At 39.5% G+C, this 23,889-nt stretch overlaps 5 protein-coding genes across 5 annotated transcripts; 1 reads left to right on the top strand and 4 right to left on the bottom strand.

The window, feature by feature from the left end:
* Positions 1-476: 476 nt before the first annotated feature.
* On the bottom strand, positions 477-1,583 carry GCK72_016435 (uncharacterized protein; the record flags this gene model as incomplete). Its single annotated transcript, XM_003101413.2, has 3 exons — positions 477-691; positions 860-1,153; positions 1,418-1,583. The coding sequence occupies 3 exons, from the start codon at positions 1,581-1,583 to the stop codon at positions 477-479; spliced, it is 675 nt and encodes a 224-aa protein (XP_003101461.2).
* A 10,460-nt stretch (positions 1,584-12,043) lies between these two features.
* On the bottom strand, positions 12,044-13,079 carry GCK72_016434 (uncharacterized protein; the record flags this gene model as incomplete). Its single annotated transcript, XM_003101467.2, has 2 exons — positions 12,044-12,778; positions 12,939-13,079. 2 exons carry the CDS (start codon positions 13,077-13,079, stop codon positions 12,044-12,046), a joined length of 876 nt encoding a protein of 291 aa, XP_003101515.2.
* A 286-nt stretch (positions 13,080-13,365) lies between these two features.
* Positions 13,366-15,575, bottom strand: GCK72_016433 (uncharacterized protein; the record flags this gene model as incomplete). The annotated part of the gene is made up of 6 exons (XM_003101418.2): positions 13,366-13,405; positions 13,493-13,787; positions 13,834-14,107; positions 14,541-14,892; positions 14,936-15,063; positions 15,450-15,575. The coding sequence occupies 6 exons, from the start codon at positions 15,573-15,575 to the stop codon at positions 13,366-13,368; spliced, it is 1,215 nt and encodes a 404-aa protein (XP_003101466.1).
* A 3,119-nt stretch (positions 15,576-18,694) lies between these two features.
* On the top strand, positions 18,695-19,362 carry GCK72_016432 (uncharacterized protein; the record flags this gene model as incomplete). The annotated part of the gene is made up of 3 exons (XM_003101470.2): positions 18,695-18,760; positions 18,814-18,948; positions 19,192-19,362. The coding sequence occupies 3 exons, from the start codon at positions 18,695-18,697 to the stop codon at positions 19,360-19,362; spliced, it is 372 nt and encodes a 123-aa protein (XP_003101518.2).
* A 118-nt stretch (positions 19,363-19,480) lies between these two features.
* Positions 19,481-23,374, bottom strand: GCK72_016431 (uncharacterized protein; the record flags this gene model as incomplete). The annotated part of the gene is made up of 14 exons (XM_003101402.2): positions 19,481-19,496; positions 19,540-19,652; positions 20,095-20,155; positions 20,200-20,339; positions 20,397-20,658; positions 20,702-20,782; positions 20,841-20,968; positions 21,241-21,456; positions 21,506-21,637; positions 22,237-22,350; positions 22,403-22,463; positions 22,526-22,639; positions 23,225-23,312; positions 23,368-23,374. 14 exons carry the CDS (start codon positions 23,372-23,374, stop codon positions 19,481-19,483), a joined length of 1,533 nt encoding a protein of 510 aa, XP_003101450.2.
* Positions 23,375-23,889: the final 515 nt, after the last annotated feature.

Here is a 23,889-nt window from a genome sequence, read left to right as displayed (position 1 = left end):
AGCTACTGTAGCAGTCGTTTGCTGTGTGTCGCGGCGGGAGTTCCTCATGGTGGAAAAGACGTGCGCCTTTGAACTGTAGTGGAGACGCAGACATCGTTGTTGGCGGCGATTTGAATTGTAAAAGGAATTACTTCCTATTACAATGAAAGAGAAAACAGGGAAAAAAGAAGATAATTAACAGAAAGTAAAATACATAAAAGTAATTGAATAAATTATAGTAATTTATACAATCAATTAATGCATTTTAGTTTGGAGTGTGACAGAGGCCTGATCGGGGACCTGGCAACTGTCAACAGAGCTTTATAATTTATATTGTTGTTCATCCTGGTAATTTATAATTGCATGTGTACAAAAATGATTATGGTAAACATTTTTTATTTCGGAGTATGTAGAAAAAAAAGGATGCGGAAGCGGTTAGTAGTGTCACATGAAAAGTTAGTAGGGAAGCATAAGCGAAATTCAAAAAAAGTAAGAATTTATCGCTTGTTGATGAGGTTAAGGAACTCCTCGCGGGTCTTTGGATCGTCACGGAAGACGCCGAGCATGCATGAAGTGGTTGTGGATGCGTTGATCTTCTGAACTCCGCGCATCACCATACACATGTGACTGGCCTCGATGACGACGGCGACTCCGGATGGCTGGACGGCTTGCACCATGGCGGTGGCAATTTGTTTGGTTAGACGTTCTTGGACTGAAAGAATTCAAGTGACTTTTTTTTAATTGTGACTATGAAAGCGCGATGATCAGTTTCCCCCAAGCTATCTAGCCCCTTTCCTTGTAATTTGCGAAACGAAGTCGGGGGCCGAGAGGGTTCGAGATTACGCCCTTACCCTTCTTTTTGTAATTCTTTTTTGCTCACCTTGAAGTCTTCTGCTGAACATTTCGACAATTCTGGCAAGCTTGGAAAGTCCCAAGACCTTCTTATTTGGAATGTATCCGATATGGACCTTTCCCATGAATGGAACCAAATGATGCTCACAAAGTGAGAACATCTCGATATCCTTCACAATGACCATCTCATCGTGATCCTCGTCGAAAACGGCCTCGTTGAGGAGCTCATCGAGTTGCTCGTCGTATCCCTTGGTGAATGCCATCATCGCCTTCGCAGCACGCTCTGGGGTCTTGAGAAGTCCCTGGCGGTTGATGTCTTCGCCTGGAAGGATTGGGAAATTCGAGGAATTCAGAATGATTGGCTACGTGGGAATTTTCATTTCAATTGTTTTTCTCTCTTTGGTAGATCACACTTTTTTATCATAAGTTTTTTCTATGATCATTGCGTCAGAGACCAACAACGGAGGTTATCAGTTTTCTAGTAAGCGCCTAGATTGTACTGACAATTAAGCGGCTTAATTGAACAATTGTCATTGGTCGATTAATCCTTTCATGTGAATTCCTTTCGAAAAGCACGTAAACTCACCAACGTGTTGAATGATGCTCTCATAAGCGTTGCGCATGGATTTCAGATGATCCTCTTTTGGAATGACACCGTTTCTCTTCTGGGCATCAACCTTGATGTCGTCTTCGGAGCCAACGCTCGCGGCGTCAGATGACAAGAATCCACTCTCGTTCTCGATGCGCGACATGTTTTGGGAGGAAGTTGGAGGAGGAGGGAGAAAGTTTCTGGAATTATGAGAAGATGAGTTGGCGGACAAGGATGAGAAACACATAAAATTGAAGATTCTACAGATTGGTATGAGTTTTACTAGTTGGTTGACAAAACCCGAAAATTTGAGAGTTTCGAGTTGGTGTAACTTTTTTTTAGAGAGGGAGTTATAAAATGAAAGTTATATCAAATGAAAGGTCTTTAAACAACATACGATGATATAAATTAATTACGGTATAAGAATTTGAATTTTTGAAACTTAAAATTGAGAAATTCCGAAGTAAGCGCACATTTTAAGTCGTAACCTCCCACAGAAACAAAATTTCGCCTTGATTTTTATATCAAATTAAAGCTCTTGACTTTTTCTACAATTCTATCAAAATTTTGCTAAACTTTAAAATAAAATTAAAGGTGTAGGCGAACTGCAATTCTACACCTTACTGTACTCTTTTTATACTCGATTTCCTTCCTTCCGATTTACTAAATGATAACGAGACATTTAATTTTAACAAAACATTTCCTCTCCTTATCTATCACCCAACCGGAAGGTGGGGAATTTTCGCGAAAAATAAGAAAAGGTGAGGTGAGATTCTGAAGACGTGGGAACTTCGAGAAGCGTAGGCGATAGGAGACGGAGCAAAATAATTGCCGGATGAAACCGAATATGTCCTATTATAGGTGAGTAACAACATTTTTGGGGGATGGAGGAAAGGGAGAAGAATAAGAGAAAAGAGAAATGACGAGGGAGAGGCACGTCACCCGAAAAAAATAATGGAAATCAATCAGAAAATGGATAGACTTCTTCTTCATCTTTTCCCACTTATGAGAAAAAAGAAGAAAAAAGAAAAAGAGAATAGCAAAAAATGGAATGGATATCTGTCTGGAGGGGAGACGGAAGCCGTCAATCGTTTTTCTCCATGGTATCCATCCGTCTGAAGACGTTAGACGAAGGAAGGGAATAATTTATTTATGCAAACAAAAGGAACACATATAAAAAGAGAAAAAGAGACATTGATTAGGTAGAATGGATATGGATAGGCGAAAGGGACTGGTCTCTAAATGATACTAAAGGATAGAAGAGAATATTTGCTGACGACGTCGTAAATCACCACCCCGTCTCACGTGGAGGAGACTTCTGATGATGATGAAGACGTCGACTATTATATACCGTGAAAAAATAAACTAGTTGATAAAATGGGTACGTTAAGTTATATCATATGGTTAAGATTGAGTAATAATGTTTATTTTTTGTGGAATTCGTCAAAAGTTTCACTCAAAATATGGTGAGTCACTCAAAATGAGTCAAAACAAATTGGTCCCTGATTCCTCCCCTAGATAGCACCGCCCATTTTGAGTCTTTAGCTCAACTGGTAACGAATCTGGCCAGTAATCTAGCATCGAGGGTTCGAATCCATACTACAGCGATTTGTTTTTTAGTACTCTAACAGAAACAATTTTAGAACGGGAAAGTGGTTGAATTTTTGGTAGGAACTTTCCTAAGTTTAACAAAGTGACTTCTTACTGTAGCCTATAACTGTCACTACCTTTCAAACCAATAAAAATTAATAGTTTTGTGATTTTCCTGGAAAAACTTATGGTTAGAATAAAACCCTCAACCTAAACATCAAAATTTGGGTTCACCATTTTCAGCTTAAAAATGTGAATTTTTCACTATAAGTTATATCATATGGTTGAATTTTTCACTATTTTCAGCTTAAAAATGCGAATTTTTCACTATTTTCAGCTTAAAAATGTGATTTTTTCAATTTTCAGCTCAAAAATGTGATGTTTTAAGACTGGGAACATATTTGGTCAGTAATTTACTATCCTTTTAGTTTATTCATTAGTATATTAGCACGGGAACTAGGCACTTCCGACTTACTTTTGACCAAACGGAAGTTCCGTTTTACCGAATGACTTTCACTAAACGGTCATCTGTCTAACTAAGAATGGCAAAAAGAAGAAAAGAAGAAGAAAGAAGAAACCTCATCATCTGAAGTAACGCCATCCCCCTTAACTACCTTTTGTCGTTGAAACAGTAAAAGCTAGCCTAAAGATCAAGTCATCGTCTTGTGTTTTGTACACAGATGTGTTTTCGAGAACGGTTTTCCAAGAAAGGAAGAAATCAGCTGAAGTGACGAGGGGTAGAAAAAGACGTTTTCGAACTTGTGAAAGTGTTTGCCAACCACTTTTTCTAGTTCTCGTCAATCAGATAATGGGCGATGTTCGGGCTGATTGGGTACAAGTTGGAAGATGAAAGATGGGGGGGGGGGGGGGCGGAACTAGAAAACTTGAAGTTGAATGTTTGTCACTGTTATGGATTTGTTTTCAAATAAATATTTGTGAAGAATAAGAAGAAGATCGAAGATAAACGGCTAGAATCTGTGTTGATTAAAAAAAAAACTTTGACTTTTGCTATCTTATCTTTTTAGTTAAAATCTGACTTGTGACCTACCTACCTAAAAGTGTAATAGTCCAAAAACTGACTAAGTTAATGGAATGTGTTAAGGTAGTCCGGGTTGACAGATGACTTCAAAACTTTGATTTTTAGATCCGAAAAATGGTTAAACACTTTTTAGTAGCTGAATGCTTCATAGTCCGTTTGATGAAATTAACAAAGTCAAAAATGGCACCTGTACAACATTTTTGCAGTTATCCCAAAGCTTGCATTACTCCTAAAGGTCCTGACTGCATTCGGGACCTGCCCAAAATTGGACGGTTAATTTCCTGGAAATTACCTGAATACTAACTAGAATATTTTCTAGTTACAGAAAAGTTAACTATCATAAACCTCCTTAAAAACGCCAAAGAACTGATTTACAACAAGAGAATAGATAAGAGAAAAAGTGCGAGTGGCTGATGTATTTACTCGGCGGAGCCCTCTCCATTTATATGAATTGTAAAATCATCGCATGATAAATTGGTTCAGGAACTTTGAATTGTCACCCTTGATAGATAAGAAGGCGGTGCCGCCACGAAGGATTAATTAGATGACGAAGTGACGGAGGTTACATCAGAAAGCACAGAGAAGAGGAGCTACAGAGAGTACGGGTTTCCCGCGTATGATGACTTTTCGAACATCATCTTGCTGAAATAAGACGCGGCGCCTACAATGTTCACAAGCAGGCTTGATAGAGAGGCGGTGAGAGGATTATAATGTTTAGTATTCAATTTGGCGCATTGTCTTAAAAATTTAATATCGGGCAATGTCACTGTTCCTAATCATTCCGCAAAACGAAATTGTGCTGAAGAGTTGTTGGTTGTCTGCTCTAAAAATAGATTTTTAGCAACTTTTTGGCTCGAAAATCGTTTTATTTAACACATAGAAGAATCTAGACGTGTTGTTCGTTTCTGGATTGATCCACGTCATAAAAAGTTACGGGCTGTTTTCTAAAAAATAACGACGTGAAAGATGTTTTGATTTCATCGGATTCAGGAAAAATAGAGTAATCTAGGCGTACTGTTCGTTTCCGGATTGATCCACGTCATAAAAAATTATTTAATTAATCGAACGTTAAAAAATCAGGTGCAAACGTGGGCTGAAAAGTGTGTCAGAAAGGTACTACTAATATACGACTATATACTAGTGATAGGTTGGATGCAAGTAAAAACCCAACCCATCTAGTCTTGTTTTTCTTCTTGGCCACAGAATACGAGCGAGTTGGGTGAAAGACACCCAAGCCATCAAGTATTCACCCAAATTACGAGCAGGTTCCGTAGGCTCGAGAATAGTTTCTCCGCATTCTGGGAGTGGTTTTCTGGAACATTCGAATCACCATAATTTGAGTTGATGCACGGAGAAGATGTTTGATTGTCCATCTGATTCTTCCCACTTGATCTCGATGTCTTCTGGACACATCGAGCTGTGATGAGTCTTCTTCCAGCAGTGATGGCACTTCTTGTTGGAAGTGCATGGGATTTCTTCCTCGTGTGAAAGCAGGCATTTGATGCAGAGACGATCCTTCTTCAGCTTCTTCTTTCTGTCCTTGTATTCTGGGTCATTGAAGCAACAACCTATTTACTGAGAATCAATTCTAAAAGTGAACAGCCTTCGACAAGCATTCAACATGAGCTATGGTAAATCCCGAAGGATCCAACCCACCACTTTCCGCCAAATGACTCATCTTGACTGAACGTCCCTAACAAACTATATACTGAGAATCAATTCTAAAAGTGAACAGCCTTCGACAAGCATTCAGCTTGAGCTATGGTAAATCCCGAAGGATCCAACCCACCACTTTCCGCCAAATGACTCATCTTGACTGAACGTCTCTAACAAACTATTTACTGAGAATCAATTCTAAAAGTGAACAGTCTTCGACAAGCATTCAACTTGAGCTATGGTAAATCCCGAAGGATCCAACCCACCACTTTCCGCCAAATGACCCATCTTGACTGAACGTCCCTAACAAACTATATACTGAGAATCAATTCTAAAAGTGAACAGCCTTCGACAAGCATTCAACTTGAGCTATGGTAAATCCCGAAGGATCCAACCCACCACTTTCCGCCAAATGACCCATCTTGACTGAACGTCCCTAACACACTATATACTGAGAATCAATTCTAAAAGTGAACAGCCTTCGACAAGCATTCAACTTGAGCTATGGTAAATCCCGAAGGATCCAACCCACCACTTTCCGCCAAATGACCCATCTTGACTGAACGTCCCTAACACACTATATACTGAGAATCAATTCTAAAAGTGAACAGTCTTCGACAAGAATTCAGCTTGAGCTATGGTAAATCCCGAAGGATCCAACCCACCACTTTCCGCCAAATGACTCATCTTGACTGAACGTCCCTAACAAACTATATACTGAGAATCAATTCTAAAAGTGAACAGCCTTCGACAAGCAGGACCCAACCCACCTTCCTTCTTCATTGCACACCGCATCTCGCACTCGATCACTCCTCGTCCTTCATGACAGTTGATTTCCTCTCGATCTGCTTCACTTCAGCACTGAAAAAAACACTAATTTGTTAACTTAGTGAGCAATTAGGGAATATAAGTACAAGATAAATCATGGTTATGTGGATATTTCAAAGATAGCCAAAAAAGAAAAGATAGATGAGTCGGCCTATAATCCAATCGCTCTCACCTGTTCCTATGAGTATTATTTGCGGACCGCTCGCAAATCAGCTGACCGAGTCTATACGGTCACGTTTGGGGTAAGTATGATGTGGCATCTGAGATTAAATCTCAGCCCATCGTAACTTCCCACAGCACTGTCATCCTATCTTCCCTTTTCACACTTATGCGTCCGGTGTACGCACTCCCTATTGATTTTTACGTGATGTTCTCGGTGTCTCACCCCAAAAACATTCTGTGGCGACAGACCTGCAGTTAAAAGTGCATATCCTTAGATTGGTTTTTCTGGTTTTTGGCCGGGTTAACTTTGTTCTTTTTGAATGGTAGACGTCCATAGCTCCGAGATTAGATCGCCTCTCTCGACGTGCTACTGCATCTACCGTATCAGTTGCAGAGGCCGAGTGCGGAGGACTGAGGCAGGTTTTGATGCTGTTTTGAGCGGGTTGGGTGTCTCTAGTTACTTTACTATGGTCTGCTAAACCAATGCTAAAGCCGCCCGGTCACAGAGAGTATTCGACGCTACCTCTGACCTGCGTGAGACGTTGTACTTCTTGGCCAGATGTTTCACTCCCGGCGTGACGAATTCGCCGGGTTTGTAGAAGTGTAACATCTGTTGATCTTCTTCGCCGCGAAGAGGCTCAGTACAGAAGAAGTAGTAATAAAATGGTTGCAAAATTTAGTTGATTCATTTCAGAGAAATTTATAGATAGCATTAAGTTACAACTTGAACAACACGCAAATAAAATCCACCACCTTCTTTCCCAATGGGTAGTAGGTATGGCTGGGCCAAAAAAAGTGGGCGGGGCTTAAAAATGTGTCCAAAAAATTTTTTCTGCTTTGGCCAGTGTAACTTTGTTCAAACTTTATATTTTTCAATAATTTTTTTTTAGCTTTTTAGCTAATAACTTTTTCTTGCTTTTTGCCAAATTCCATATTGCTGGAGTGAAAAAGAGCAGAGTTATGCTCAAAATTCGGCGAAAAAAACGAAAAAAAATGTCTCAATTTTGTCCCCCCTTTTGAAGCATTCATAACTTTTTCGATTCTCGATGAAATTTTGATTTTATTTTTTTAATCGATAGCGCATTTTAGGCCAATTTTTTTATTAAGAACCCCCTTTTTGAGATTCTATACTTCTAAACGAGTTATAATCGATAGAATGGAGGCAACTTTTTATTTTGAGAGAATTTTCAGTTTTTTGATTTTTCGGTTTTTTTGCTTCACCTCGATTATCTCGAGTTCTACCCGATAGTATTTCATATAACTTGGTAACTAGACGTAATGTTGGGCGAGAAATCACTTTTTTACGTCAAATTCCTAATTTGAATCACCCCCCGCCCGGTACGGTCGGTGGACTGCAGAAAACCAGAAAAAAACGCCTTGCTGTAGTCGGCCTCCACCGGACTATTTTTGCTGTCCTGAAAATTTTTTGTACTAAAGTTGTTTTGATTTTTTGATATGTTGGTCAAATCGGAATTATCTAATGGAATATCAAGTCTCAGCCAAAACGGTCCAGTGGGAGCCGAGCTGTGGAGAAAACGTGTTTTTCGCTTATATCGCTTAGCTCTGGAGTGTCTTCTGTCCAGCTAATATGGTTTTTTGATATGTGTTAGCCAAGAAAATTATCTAGAGGGAGAAAAAAACAGATTTAAAAAATATTGATTTTGACCCGAGTTATAGGGTCCCAAACTTTGAAGAACATTTTTGAACGGAGATGACTGGTCGAGCGGAAACAAGCCTGCCTCTTCCCACCACTTAAACGCCATCTGGGTGACTACACACCAGCGAGTGTGTGTGATTGAGTGGTAGTGTTGTGGTGCGTCGCGAGGGAGGTTTTTGGTTCGAGTTTCTCGCTGGTCTAATTTTTTTTATTTTTTCTAACTCGGCTCAAAATTGTCGTAGAACCTTCATTTTACTACCATTCGAAAGCTAATGAAATTCTGTTTGCTTGGGTCACAGAAAATAGAAAAACGCTCATAACTTGCTTCAAAATGGTCGTAGAACAAAAATTCAAAGCTTGCTGAGCACTGCGCAAGGGGCGAAGCCCCTTCTAGCGGAGCCCGCCGGGAGGCGGGGGACGCTAGTCCACCACCTTCTTTCCCAATGGGTAGTAGGTATGGCTGGGCCAAAAAAAGTGGGCGGGGCTTAAAAATGTGTCCAAAAAATTTTTTCTGCTTTGGCCAGTGTAACTTTGTTCAAACTTTATATTTTTCAATAATTTTTTTTTAGCTTTTTAGCTAATAACTTTTTCTTGCTTTTTGCCAAATTCCATATTGCTGGAGTGAAAAAGAGCAGAGTTATGCTCAAAATTCGGCGAAAAAAACGAAAAAAAATGTCTCAATTTTGTCCCCCCTTTTGAAGCATTCATAACTTTTTCGATTCTCGATGAAATTTTGATTTTATTTTTTTAATCGATAGCGCATTTTAGGCCAATTTTTTTATTAAGAACCCCCTTTTTGAGATTCTATACTTCTAAACGAGTTATAATCGATAGAATGGAGGCAACTTTTTATTTTGAGAGAATTTTCAGTTTTTTGATTTTTCGGTTTTTTTGCTTCACCTCGATTATCTCGAGTTCTACCCGATAGTATTTCATATAACTTGGTAACTAGACGTAATGTTGGGCGAGAAATCACTTTTTTACGTCAAATTCCTAATTTGAATCACCCCCCGCCCGGTACGGTCGGTGGACTGCAGAAAACCAGAAAAAAACGCCTTGCTGTAGTCGGCCTCCACCGGACTATTTTTGCTGTCCTGAAAATTTTTTGTACTAAAGTTGTTTTGATTTTTTGATATGTTGGTCAAATCGGAATTATCTAATGGAATATCAAGTCTCAGCCAAAACGGTCCAGTGGGAGCCGAGCTGTGGAGAAAACGTGTTTTTCGCTTATATCGCTTAGCTCTGGAGTGTCTTCTGTCCAGCTAATATGGTTTTTTGATATGTGTTAGCCAAGAAAATTATCTAGAGGGAGAAAAAAACAGATTTAAAAAATATTGATTTTGACCCGAGTTATAGGGTCCCAAACTTTGAAGAACATTTTTGAACGGAGATGACTGGTCGAGCGGAAACAAGCCTGCCTCTTCCCACCACTTAAACGCCATCTGGGTGACTACACACCAGCGAGTGTGTGTGATTGAGTGGTAGTGTTGTGGTGCGTCGCGAGGGAGGTTTTTGGTTCGAGTTTCTCGCTGGTCTAATTTTTTTTATTTTTTCTAACTCGGCTCAAAATTGTCGTAGAACCTTCATTTTACTACCATTCGAAAGCTAATGAAATTCTGTTTGCTTGGGTCACAGAAAATAGAAAAACGCTCATAACTTGCTTCAAAATGGTCGTAGAACAAAAATTCAAAGCTTGCTGAGCACTGCGCAAGGGGCGAAGCCCCTTCTAGCGGAGCCCGCCGGGAGGCGGGGGACGCTAGTCGGCCCCTCTTCTTAAATCGCGTAAGTATGAGCGTGCCGATTTGGAGTGGGCGGAGTTTGTCCAAAAAAAATGTCCACAAAAACGTCCGCACTCATTTTCCTTAATAACTCTCTTTGTTCTCAACTTTTCCAAAAAATTCTTTTTTATGGTGATACAAAAACTTGGGGCGCCGGTGGCGACCGACAGGGGGTGGGTTCGGAGCATTTGCGGAAAAGTTATGAGCACAAAAGTGAGAGCAACTTTTTTCACTCAAAAAAATGGCTTGAGAAATTCACTATTTTCACCGTTTCCTGCTTCGTACGGCGCCAGTTTTGAACATTTCCGGGAGATTTTTTGGACTTAAAATTTCTGAACATCTGGCTATCGAGACATGTAAAAATTATATGGAAATCTGGAAAAATATGATTTATGGCCATAAAAGATGAGGGACAACTTTTTTTCTCGAATTTTTCACTTTCCTCTCGATATCTCGAGTTGTATTGAACCGAGAGCATTGAAATTTGGTACAGTTATGTAACTTGACATGGAGAAGAGGGCTAAAAAAACAAATTTCAAATTGGAAATGATGCATTCGAGTTATACTCAAAAAACAGTCAAAAAATGAGCAATTATCGATCGATCCCCCTTTTTCCGCCCAAAACTTTGACCGGCTGTAACTCGCTCAGTTTTGAGAAATTTCAGGATCCGAAAAAAAGGAATTGTGTAGAAAAAAAATCTCTATCGATCCATGTAAAATTCAATATACTTTTAGCTGGTAAAGCTTTCAAAAAACCGGATTTTGTGGTTTTCGGGGATTTTCGGTCATGAGGGGATTTTTTCCATTCGCTGTCCTGGGAACTGGATTCACTGAATCGCTCTGAATTTTTGACACCGATCTAAACTTTTGGAGATCTAATGGAACCAAAAAGTCCGATCAAAAAATATTGACACCGGACGATTCTGTGGAGAAACCTGAATCTCCACTGACATTTTTTTCGAATACACTGACCATTTTGTCATTGTATGTGTCATTGTACAGCTGCGAGGAGCTCCCCTCTTTTCTATTCTCTCCATGACCGCGTTTTTCTGTGCACAAGTGGCGCAGTGGAAGAGGGCGGGGGTGAGAATCGGTGTGGTGGGGGTTCGAATCCAACTGATCTATTTTTTTTTTGTATGAACTTTCGGAAGATTGTGGAAAGAAATATCTTTACTATTAACAAACGCAAACGGCTGTATGTTTGTTTGACTGTCGTCGATCCTACCGCAAATTTTGGACCAAAATATCAGAAATTTTCTCTTAATAATGCACGTCTTTTACTTTTTTCAAAATTCTCAGAATGACGTCTTTTGAGACAGAAACACTGGTAAAGCATATGGGAATCGACAGAAAAACAGGGGAGAGACGGTTGCCAAAGCGTCGTCTCTTCTTTCCTCGCCCCGGCTGCCGTATCCCTTGGGCCGCATGGATCAGGAGTACGGGCTGTTTTCTAAAAAGTGAAGACGTGAAGGATTTTTTGATATCTTCGGATTCGGAAAAAATAGAGGATTCCAAACGTGTAGTCAGTTTCTGGATTGATCCACGTCATTAAAAGTTATGAGCCGTTTTCTAAAAAGTGACGACGTGAAGGATTTTTTGATATCACCGGATTCGGAAAAAATAGAGGATTCCAAACGTGTAGTCAGTTTCTGGATTGATCCACGTCATTAAAAGTTATGAGCCGTTTTCTAAAAAGTGAAGACGTGAAGGATTTTTTGATATCATCGGATTCGGAAAAAATAGAAGATTCCAAACGTGTAGTCAGTTTCTGGATTGGTCCACGTCATAAAAAGTTATGCGCCGTTTTCTAAAAGTGTAATTTTTGAATACAAAACTTGCTAAGCGCCGCGCACGAGGCGCAGCCGAGTACTGCGGAGCCCGCCGGGAGGCGGGGGACGCTAGTCACAAATAACTTATACTCCTTCATATTTGCTTGCTGGCGGCATTGGCTCAACTCCATAAGCTCTCTCCGGACATGGGCAATATCCTGCATCAGATCCCGGGTTCCCTACTTCCCCATTTCCTCCTGGTGGACCAATTGGCCCGGTTTCTCCATCTTTTCCTGGTGCTCCTGCTTCTCCTTGAGCTCCCGGCTTCCCATCTGATCCATCTTCTCCCGGTTGTCCATCCTTTCCAGGCTCTCCAGCAGCTCCTTCTGGTCCTTGTGGGCCTGGAAGCCCAGAACCACGTTGTCCATTCTTTCCAGGGGCTCCAGCAGCTCCTTCTGGTCCTGGTTCTCCAGCTGCTCCCTGATCTCCTTGTGCTCCAGCCACTCCTGGTGCTCCTGGTTGTCCATCAGCACCATTATCTCCAGGAGTTCCATCTGCTCCAACTGGTCCAGCTTCTCCATCGGATCCAGGTGGTCCTGGAGGACCAGTTGGGCAAACTGTGCAAGATGGAGTAGAGTAGGGGTCAACTGGTGCCATGATAGAGATTCCTTGATTTCCATTCTTTCCTTCTACTCCCGGAGTTCCATCCTCTCCATTTTCTCCAGCGGATCCTGGTGGTCCAGGAGGTCCTGGTGGACAATTGTTGGGTTGAGCACCGCAGTTGCAGGTTTTTTCGGTGGAGCGGGTAAAGCGGAAGATCGGAAGAGCGTTGGTGCCAAGTTCAGAAGCCATCATAGTCCAGGCATCCGTCGAGTAGTGCTAAACTGCGATTTTCAGATATCTGATATTTCCCTGGTCTTATGATTTATGTATTTAAACCAGTCAAGTAAAATTTTTGGTTTCGTGAAAAACAAACATGCTCTACCAAACCTTGAGAGCGGTGGAGCGCATTTCCTTACCCTGCAACCCCTAAACTTACGTTAAACGCCTTCATTCCATGGTTAACTTCCACTGTGATACCATTAATCTCAGTCAGAATAAAAGTTGCACAAACGAGACTGCTGACCAGAATGAGAGCCGAGACAGTGTACACTCCAGTGAAGAAATGAGTGGAAACCATAGCTAAAGGATATATTCTGCCCAACCCTACTATTCCTTATATATACCCTGTCCAACTTTCGCTACGAGATTTAATCTTCAGGAAAGAAAGTCAAAGGTGTGAAACGGGGCGTCGGATTTATTTTATTCATTTTATTCGGATAAAAACTAGGGACAAAAAACCATATTACATTCAACAAATTATTACGAACTTTGGCGAAATAGTGATCATGTTTGGATCAGAAAAAATGGGAGAGAGAAAGATGAAGAAGATAAAATAGGCTGGAAAAAGTTTCCATCGTATGCTACTACTCATCGTCCTCGTTAATAGTGGCGTTTGTACGGCTTCTGAAAAAATGAACATGTTCTTCTGAAAAAATGAACAGAAGACAAGTGATGGCCTAGATTTTCCTAGTCCCCCTTTTAGACACCTACTTCTTCTCAATAGCTCTAACAAGTGTTCCCAATCGTTGTCTGTTCGTGACTTTCGTCTCTTCCAGAAGTCTCTCGTGCTCTTCCAAATCTTCTGGTTTAATCAACTTCATCTCAGCTTCAGATAACTTGAATCCAGCCAGATGACTCTTTGGTATCACATCTTGAATTTTGAATGAAGCGCGGGTATGTGGAACTGCTGGCACCATTGGCGCGCCGATGGATGGGAGTTGATCGGCGAGCTCGGTAGCCATCATATGTGCGATGGCCGTGTTTCTGTCCAGTACATAGTTCAGTTCTAAAAGATTTAATTAATAAATAAGACGTACTTGCCTTAGGCTTACCGAAATCATCGTCATCCTCTCCAAATGGATTCATGAGATACTGTCCGACCTTCAACCAACCAAGGTAGAAGAGCATTTGGAAAGTGGTGAAGATTGGGAATAAGATGGTAATCTCCTTCTCCATACTTCTTTGATCGAGTTTTGGTTGTCTTCCGATGAGACAAATGAAGAAATATCCGTAGGTTGCGATGGCGACGACTTGGGTATACACAAGTGGAATCTTGATCCAGTCGTATACGAAAAGCATGGCAAATCCGTCACGGTAACTGTACACCTGAAAAAAAAAGAAGAGCTCGGTATGGAGAATTTTTTTTGATTTAAGTGAATTACGCTGAAACTTGTCAATTTTGGATAAGCACTCTAGCATCTTTTCGTTTTCGAACTCTCTTATTACCCATTCGCCGGTGCTCGCTCAAATTTACTACGAGGTGTGGGTCTCGTTGCGGAATTTCGATTTACGCCGGCTCTCTACCGTACTTTACCCTTAAAAGCGTAAAAAGTACGTTAGTCGCAACTAGACCCACACCTCGTCACCGGGTGGGCAAGCGGTTAGCCACCGGCGAGTTTGTATTATTATAATTTGACATTGAAGACCCATTACTTGAGAGCTAAAAAATTATCAAAAAGTTAATCACTTCGATTCTGTGACGCTCTTCACTCAATTTGCCCTAAATCTCTTTAGAAAACTCATTATTAAAATATCTTACCTGTTTCAACAACATATCCATTTGCACCGAATCAATGACACCTTTCTTCTTCTGCAGCTTAATCAAATTCACAATCCACAAAATAGGAATAAACCATTTTCCATGAGGAGCATCCGTATTCATATACAAGTCATATTCCTCCTCAGTCATCAATCTCGACGCCACCATATGTCGTTCAGTCGGGAATCTTTTCAGCGTTTTCACTGAAACTCCGGACCACGCGATAGCTGCTTGCAGACTGCTCCAACGAGCAATTGTTTGACGGACGACAATGTTCTCGTTGCCGGGAAGACACGCGGAAACCATGATCATCATCTTGTCGGGCCATGAGATACAGTTGAATTGTTCCCACCTCAAAGATTCTTGTTTTAACAAGTTCAGAGTTCTAAGATTACCATCTAGCAACAATCAGGGAGACGAAGAAACCAAGTAAGAAAGAAAGTGGAATATACTGGGCACCAATTTCACACCACATAATCCATCCGGTGAAATATTCTTTGCCTTTTTCATCAAGCAAATACCACTGAAAAGAAATTGTACGGGTAATGGATAGTTATTGGATTTTTTTACTTGGAGTCCAATTTCCGGACAATTAAAAAAAACTAAGGAAACAATCTTCGGATGAAACCTTTATGCGATTTAATTATGTTGAAATCTGTAATTTTGCTTTAAAAACCAAAAAAGTGTTTGATTGCTAAAAGATGTTCGAATTTTTGGTACTGATCCAGACGAAAATCTCAAAATATACTTTGAAGCAATTGTACTTTACCGAAGTTTATTTAAGTCTTCGCGCAATCACAAAAGTTGTTAGTAGAGCGCAGTTACCAGAAATCCAAAACACTCGAAATCACTTGCAAAATAAAGAACAATTACGATCCTATTTTTGCCTTCCAGAAACACTTATATTACCTGAAACGCCAGAACAATATAATAAGCAATATAGAATCCAATCAAGTCCTTCAACACGGCCTTCCAAATGGATCCTCTCCATCGGAGCATCAACGAGGAGAACTCCTCGTCATAGGATATCGTCATCTCTGGCGGCTCTTACCACTTTCTTTCTGAAATATTCTTAAATTGATTGATCAGATCAATTTTATGAGACTAAATAGAGGAGAATGAGAAATTGAGCGTGAAAATGTTGGCGGGGAGAACGTCTTAATCGAATTGAATGAAAAGGAGAAGAAGAAGACGTCGAGACATTGATAAGTGAGTGATAAACAACAAATAAGAGTAGAAAGGAGAGAATCGGAAGAGAAAAAGGGTCTACATTCTTTTGGCGGTAAGGGGGGAAAGAAAATAAATATAATTGGGTGTTGAGTTGACTGGTGGGGAAATTAAAAAGACCGAGAAAGAGAAAGTTATGGAAGAAGGGGAGAACTGTTTACTCTAACGAACTAGTTCTCCTTTATAATCACTACCTTCCAGAGAAAAGACACTCCTAATTTATTCAGTTTTGCGTCTTTGCATTTTCCAAGAAAGGTAAAGATAGAAAAATTGGAGAAAGTGGTAGGTGGTGGTGTCCTAACTTTTTGATTTTGGGTTTCTGGGTCATTCTCTCTTCCTTTCATCATGACAATTCAACCTACTTTAATATTTTCAATTCACGTTATGCAATGCGGAATAAGGGGAAAAAATTGATGACCTAAAAATCCAATAGGAGAAAGTTAGGCCAGCACTGATTCAATAATCTTTTCTTTTTTTTCCGTATTTTGATTACATATGTTCCTGTTTTATACCAATAAAGTCGAGGAAAAACTCATTAATATCTCTTCAAATTTATACCAAAAAACCTGCCGCTTTTTTATGATTTCAACCGTTTTATTGAATAAAAACCGAAAATTAAGCTTCTGGGCACGTTTTTCTAATCTTGACAATTTCAGCGATCTGTGGAAGAAGAACCAATTTACAGACTATTTGTTAGACTATCATAAAGTTTTACTCAAAAACTGGCTTAAAGATTTTATGGCTTGAGGGAAGCCTAATTTTTAACTTTTTTTTAGAAAAAGTATCGGCAGGACGCGCTTGCAAAAATTCGATAGTTTATGAAAAAAACTATATTTATTACATTTTTCACACTACAACAATTCGTTCTTGAACTATTATTAGCAGAAGACACAAATACGTGGCATCCCCTCCCGTAGAAAAAGAAACATTCAGAGTTGCTGAAGAAGTTTCCGAAAGGGAGAAATGTTTTCCGAATGATTGTAGTTGATTTGGCGGGAATTTGTCTATTTCTCTCCCTTTCGAGACTTTCCTCCTGCAAAACGTCGCCTTGTTTGTTTCTCTCTTTTCCCATCCCTCCCACGTCTTCTGTCTCTCTTGAATCAATCCAATTGTGATTCAGAGTCGACCTTGGTAGTCAAAAGAAGAAAAAGAGAAGAAGAAGATCTTCTCTCTTTTATGTTTATCACTTCAGTGGGTGATAAGTGATTGTGGTGGAATTGGAGAAGAGATAAATGACCAATTTTGTTATTTGGTTTTTATCATGTAGATCAAAGAATGCTTGTTAGGGAGAGATAGATTGTTGCGGTATTTACAATTGATTAGAAGAGGGTTCAATGGGAAGTGAGATCCAGAAGTGAGTTGATTTCAGGACGCGTCAGTAAAGCTGTGAGTTATCAAAATGTTGTCCACTACAAATGTTCAGATCTGGATCTGACAAACAAAAAATAACTTAAATTTAGAATATCAATAATAATAATTGCGTCCACAATAACGTTTCAAGGCTTCTCAGACTGGAAAAAATTCCTGTGAGTACGGTAGAATAGTTTTCAATCGGGTTTTCCGTCAGAAATTTCTGAAAATCAAAAAACACACATTAACAGATTTGACCATAGTTGTTTCTGCCTTGTTGTTACCCAAGAATTTTCTCACGGTTCTAGGTATACTTAACCATTTGATCATATAGGGTCAAGGATGTTTTTCCAGATACTTGTCTCTCTCACCGTCTTCTTTCTCTTCTCCTTCGCCTTCCAATTCTTCTCATTTCCTACCAATCACAATTATCTCCCACTTACATGTTACCGCCAACAGTTGAATCAAAAGAAGACGATGAAGGGTGATGAGAAGAGCGTCGAGACAAGAGGAAAAACCAGTTTACTAGCCACAACTTAATTTCGGAAATGAATTTGACGAAATGAGTCTTGAATAAGACACCGATTTCTGATTTGTTTCTGAATTTCATGATGACGTCACAGACAGTGAGGATAGTGATTTGGAAAGGACAAATCCATTACGTAGAGGGAGGAATGGAACGGGTGTTCGTTGGAAAGGGACAAACTAACAATTGAAGAAAAACTTTAAAAGTGTTATAAATGAAAAGAAAACTAAAAATTTATAGTCACTATTTATTCGAAGCCCTGATTATTTCTAGTTTTAACCTCGTAAGGAGCCACGTAACTCTCAAGATGAGCCACGTAACGCAGAACATTTATTTTCCTGGGCGTGTAGCACTCATCGTAGACCCTGAAGTAAACTTTGTGGAAGTTTGATAACATTTTTTCAGAGCTAATTCATTTTACTCGCAAGGGAAGTCTTTGAAGACACAGCTTTCAAACAATCTATAAATGTGGTCATAGGTAGTGTAAAACCCTTTTCTTACACTATTTGCCAATTTGGAATTTAATGTGAAAAAGCTGAAAAGTATGAGAGCACATAACTTGGCTCGTAGAGACATTTAACAGGTTTTGGTTGCAGAAATGGACTCTCTATAGTCGAAAGTACCTTAGACTAAATTTATAGATTCATAAAAACAAATGTTTCATTTTCAACCTTCAAAAGGCAAGTTCGCTGAATTGATGATTCAAATACACAGCAAGTGACCAAAATAACACATCAGTGGCCTTCTTCTCGAATAGCCGATAGCTATGTGTCTTTTGTGGCCCAGAGAAGTGACCACTGCTGGAACTCTCTTCTTGAGTCAGACTCCATTCGGCCTATTTGGCCGATTCGTTACACTCTCCACGTAATTTTTATTTTGATTTTTGTTCTGTTCGGCCGATCCGAGACAATATTACACACAGACTACCTAACAGGTTGTCAAATAATGTGAAGAGGGGGAGGTCATTTTTGAATTCCATATAAAAACAAAAGAACGAAAAAACGGAGTGTCTTGTGTCTGAAAGTCACAATCAGAATCACTTATCAAAAAAATGGAGACACGGTCTGTTATCGTTTTACTCCTCCTGGTATCTCTATCATCAGCTGATTTGATTCAAGTGAGTTTTCGATATCCCTCTAATAAGTTGGTCATCTATAGAATGTGTTTCAGACCCGTGCGAAACGACAGTGGGGAGGATGGGGAGGGGGTCCAGGAGGTGGATGGCAACAACCCGGATGGCAGCAGAATAGCTGGAATAATAATAGGAATAGGAATAAGATTGCTGCTCAACAGCAACAGTATAATGTGAGTTTGTCGACTGTGAACTTTTCAATTTTGGATAATAATGTATAATAAGAGTCCAGAGCTACACTTTGGCTCAAGATGAGAAAGAGGGAGGGCACAGAGAAGTTAGAGTGTCTGCTATCTCTGCGTCTCTCTCCCCTACTTGAGCTAAATAATTTTCAAAAGCGATTATTTCGAAAGCATGAATCCCACCCGGACGCTAATGTTTCTATATGATCTCAAACTCTACAAAAAAGTTTTCAGTGCCAAACATCCGGAATTAACCTGATCGGTCTCCCGATCAGCAGTTATAACTGTCAGAATTCTGGAATGTCCGCCCGAGTAAACACACTACAGACAAGCCAACAAAACCAAGGAATGCTCCAAGGCCCACTTGCAGGATTCGGAGGATTATTGAACAATTTTATGGGATGAAAATTCGCAGATTCTATATTTATTGTTGAGTATCCTCTTGTTATTGGTCATTTCTCCTAGCGATCTCATTCCAAACGACACAACATCCCGTTTTGATGTTTTTTCTTTTCTCACTTGTTTATAGAACACATATACTGAAAATGAAATTTTAAAATTGAAAGAAAACCCTTATAGTACCTGACTATAGCAATGTTGACACCGTGGTCACGAAGGATTCTGGCATAGTCAAAGTCACGGAAGTAATTCAAGGAGGAGTCGTAGACAAAAGTCTTGGTAAGGGAAAGGTCGAGCTGAAAATATCAAAATGGGCAATAGTGGAATAGGAACTTGAAAAAGGCGCTCTAGTGGTAATCTTAGAGATTGTTGACTCAAAATACGCGATGCATTATCGATACGGTGCCGCCTAGGTGAAGTAGGGGACGCTCGACCGGAAAACACCACGGTGCGACGCTCGGTCATGCTGATAGACGGTCCGTACAAGCTAGAGCCTAAAAGAACCTGCAATAGTCTAAGCGAAAGCGAAAGAAACCCGGTTTGTGGAAACCACGATCTCTATTGTATGATCAATACAAAATATGACCCCTCTTAAGTGTTACATGTGTGCGATGCGCGGCTCGAAGCTAACGAGACGCGCTGTCAGTACGTATCAAACGAGATGGTCTGAAAATTACGCGCCATGTGGCCAGTTGAAAATTTCACAGTCAGTAAATGTAAACGGAACACCGGACCTACCTTCCCCTTCTTCCCATTCACGGATGCATCCGCCGACAGTTCCAACGCTATGATTTTTCCACTGAAAACCTTTTTCTCTTACTTCTTAACCAACCACCAACTCACTTCTTATTCTCATATTGGAAAAATTCTGTACTATTCTTCACTTCAAACGACAACACGCATTTGTATTTTTGGATCTCTTCGGCAAATTCTTTCTGTAACTTTTCTAGAAACTTCTTCTCTGGGAATTCCGGTTGTGGTACCTAAAAGACCATCACTTTTATGGTATTTTTTCAATCCCTGCAAGAATTTGAACTTACCGATTTCATGCAAAGACACATACTATCTGGAACTTCTTCTGATTGGCAAGTCCTCTCCGTTGATTTCAGTGTAAATGGGGATAAATCGGAACTTGTTTTCGGCTCAAGCAAGTTCATAATCAGATGATAGGAGTGGGAAGTAGTCAGGTATCTATAGGAGTTCAAATGCAGAAAGTACAGTTCAGTGGGTTGAGATTTCATTAAATTATTAGACAGCCTGATTGCAAATAATGGATTTTTTGTGTTCTCGTCGGTCACTTCTCTGAAATGTTATAAATATTCGAGATATTTGATAATGTACTCACTTGATAGACAAATCGTACGTTGTGAATATAAGCGTAGTTTTTTCGAAAATGTTCTTTTGGTTCAATCGGATGAGCATTTCACTAAAAATTATCACCGTGGCTATCGCGCTTTTTGGTAGAGCTCCTTTGCTATAGGTACCTGAGGTCATAGTCGATCATACTTCTTTGACTACCGTAATCATCGAGAAACATCACGGAAAAGAACTTGGAACCACTTGTAGACTCCAGGAAGGACTCCATTTTCTCGAGTTGATCGTCCAAAAGTTTCTGGAAATTTTACTTTGAGAAGATGTCACGGCGTCAAAAATTTTCTACTGTAAAAATCGATAAACTCTAGAATTTCGTTCTTGCAGCTGACAATATTTGATTAAACCGTAGATAAAGTTTTCACTTCTCCGCACTCTCTTTATCTTGCCGCTCGAGCAGTTTGAATTTTTCTAAATATCTTTTTTAGATTTCGAGATATTGCCTCTTAAATGTAAGTACCAAAATCTGGGGATTGGACCATTAGAAACCCCATGAAATCAATCATAACGAACCCTCCCATCCTCCAAACACAGATGCTCATCGATCAAATAATCCGAAATAAAATTCCTATGTCTCGTAGTATCATAATCCGCATCAATCAGATCTCGAATCTGTTGGGGTCCTGAGAAGAATGTAGTGAAATTCTGTTTCTTTGCCTTCTGGAATACACTCGTCTCACTGGAGATACCAAGTTGGAGGAGAAGGTCGAGGAACGGTTTTGGTTGCTTCTGAAAGGTATTATCAGTGAGAGGGGATCGGCTCAAGACACGTGGATACCATATTCATGGTTTGAGCAAATTTGAAATTGTTCTGCTGCATGATCAGTTTGGTTCTGCTCATTTTCTTCATGAAAAGCATGTGATGCATTGAGGGGAGGTAGATGATAGCGACGGATTCTCCAGCAGTTTCCTGAAAAAAAAACATCAGGGATTAGTAATAATAAATCTTTGGGTATCTCATCGGCCGTGAGCTGCACCAATAGTTAGCGGTGAGTCTACTGAGCGTGCGTCGCGTGTCCGTGTCGCCTCAGCAGCGCGTCGCGTATCACCTACAGTACCGCTCAAAAGGTTATCAACAGTGTATTTCGGTGTCATCTGATTGTCCGATGAATTTTATTTTGTATGAGTTAGACAGAGCAAAAATAGCAGATAATTTTTGTAGTTGACCATTTTTTGTAGGGGCACTATCTTGAAAGTTACAGGTTGTCGAAGCCATTTCTTCCTGAAGCCGACTAATTTCAGTGCATATTAGCGAAATTTTGAAGCTTTTCACTTTGACAACCTGTAACTTTCATGATAGTGTCCCTACAAAAAAAAGGTCAACTACAAACATTATCTGCTATTTTTGCTCTGTCCAAGCCATACAAAATAAAATTCGTCGAACAATCAGCTAACACCGAAATACACTATCAAACTTAGTTATTTTCCACTGAAAACAACCAAAGTTGATAAAATTTTGAGCGGTACCTGTATACATAATTCTACAGGACATCTCGTGGTCGCACTCACTTTCGGAATAACTGCAAAGTTTACAAATGGCTTCACAAACTCGACTATCCCATCTCTTTTACAAGAAAATACAAAATTGTAATAAGGCACTTGAACAGGAACATCTGGCACAATCTGGAAAAGTCCATTCAATCATTGCTTCTTCTTTCTCCATTTTCTTGTTTACCTCCTTTGAACCTACGTCAAAGTATCTTTCAGAGACTCCACTATGCTTATAATATGTGCACCTACAATAAAAATTTTATTGTTCACTTTGTCGCTTCTGAGAAAATAAATTGACCAAACAAACCTAATTGGTTTTAAAGTCTTGTTCGTTTCTTGTTTTGAACGGAAAGTCAGAACACCTTGAGTCGAGAAATTTACATATTTGTTCAGGTCGTTCGGCTCGCAATCGTCTTCTGGACTGAAAATTGTTTGAGTTTTTTGAGATTGAGTTCTTAATTTATTTTTTTTTCTCTTTGTTGCTTTTTTTTCTATTTCAACATTTGTTATTTTCTTTCCAAAATTGAAAATCCACGTTTCCAGTTCTGCTGAAAAAGTGTTTATACGACGTTTCAGAACTATCATGTTCTGGAACTATTCCATTTTGCAATTTTACGATAATTTTCTTTTTAAACCAATTTTTGGTATTTTTTACAAAATGCAGTTCTGAAACATTCCAGTTTCGCCAAGAGTCAAAGCTGCAGAAATCCCGCCGAAAAATTCGTAAAAATTACTTTAAAAGTGTGGCCTTGGTGTGGGCAAGTGTGAAGCTTTTTCTGACACCCTGCGAAGTCAAAAAAATTAATTAAAGGTCACCTTGAAAACCCAAACTTTTTGTTTTTTGTTTTTTGAGTGGTTCTTGCAATTCCAGGAAGTGTTAAAACCAATTTCCGTCATAGCATGTAAACACACACCGAAAACCGAATCGAGATCAATTGAACAATTACCTTTCTCTTGGCTTGTGACTTTTTTCTATTCATATCTTTTAAAGTTAAAAAAAACTCACTCAACATCATAAATGCCATCTTCCACATCGTAATTCGCCAAAAATATGAATGGAAACTTGCAACGATTGGCTAGAAGTTCTCGGGTGTCTGAATGAAAGTTTTCTATTTCTTTTTAACTTGTTTCTAAAACTTTTACACCAACCTTGCATAGAATAGGCATACTCAAATTTATAGCCTGACCCCACAACTTGATTGAAATTTGCCTTGTTACTTATTCCCACCGTGAATATAATAATTAGAAAAGCAATAAATACAAATATAAAACTGGGATAGAAATGTTGAAAATATCTTATGCTGAAAGCCATATTGGTCAACTGTCTTTTGCTTTATGGGTGTTGTATAAAAAGGCATCCTCTCATTTAGCCGATCGGGCTAGATGCAAACCAGTTATGGCTGAGTAACTGGCAGGGCAGATCTAGGGATTTGATAAAGAAAGAAACTTAGATAGTATGTGTAGTATGAAGGCAATTGGATTACTTATGTAAGGAAAAGAAACTTGTGTAATACTTGTAGCCATTGATTAGCCAAAAAATAGATACTGGGTTTGGAAAATGAGAAAATGAACTTGATTCCGTGTTTACTTTCATTTTTATTGAATGTTGTTGTGTAATAACTATAATAATTAACTTAGTGTGCAGTCAAGGGGAGAATTGCATTTGGTTTG

Source organism: Caenorhabditis remanei, chromosome V (assembly GCF_010183535.1).
Source record: "Caenorhabditis remanei strain PX506 chromosome V, whole genome shotgun sequence".
NCBI lineage: Eukaryota > Metazoa > Nematoda > Chromadorea > Rhabditida > Rhabditidae > Caenorhabditis > Caenorhabditis remanei.
This window is presented reverse-complemented; position numbering and strand designations above follow the sequence as displayed.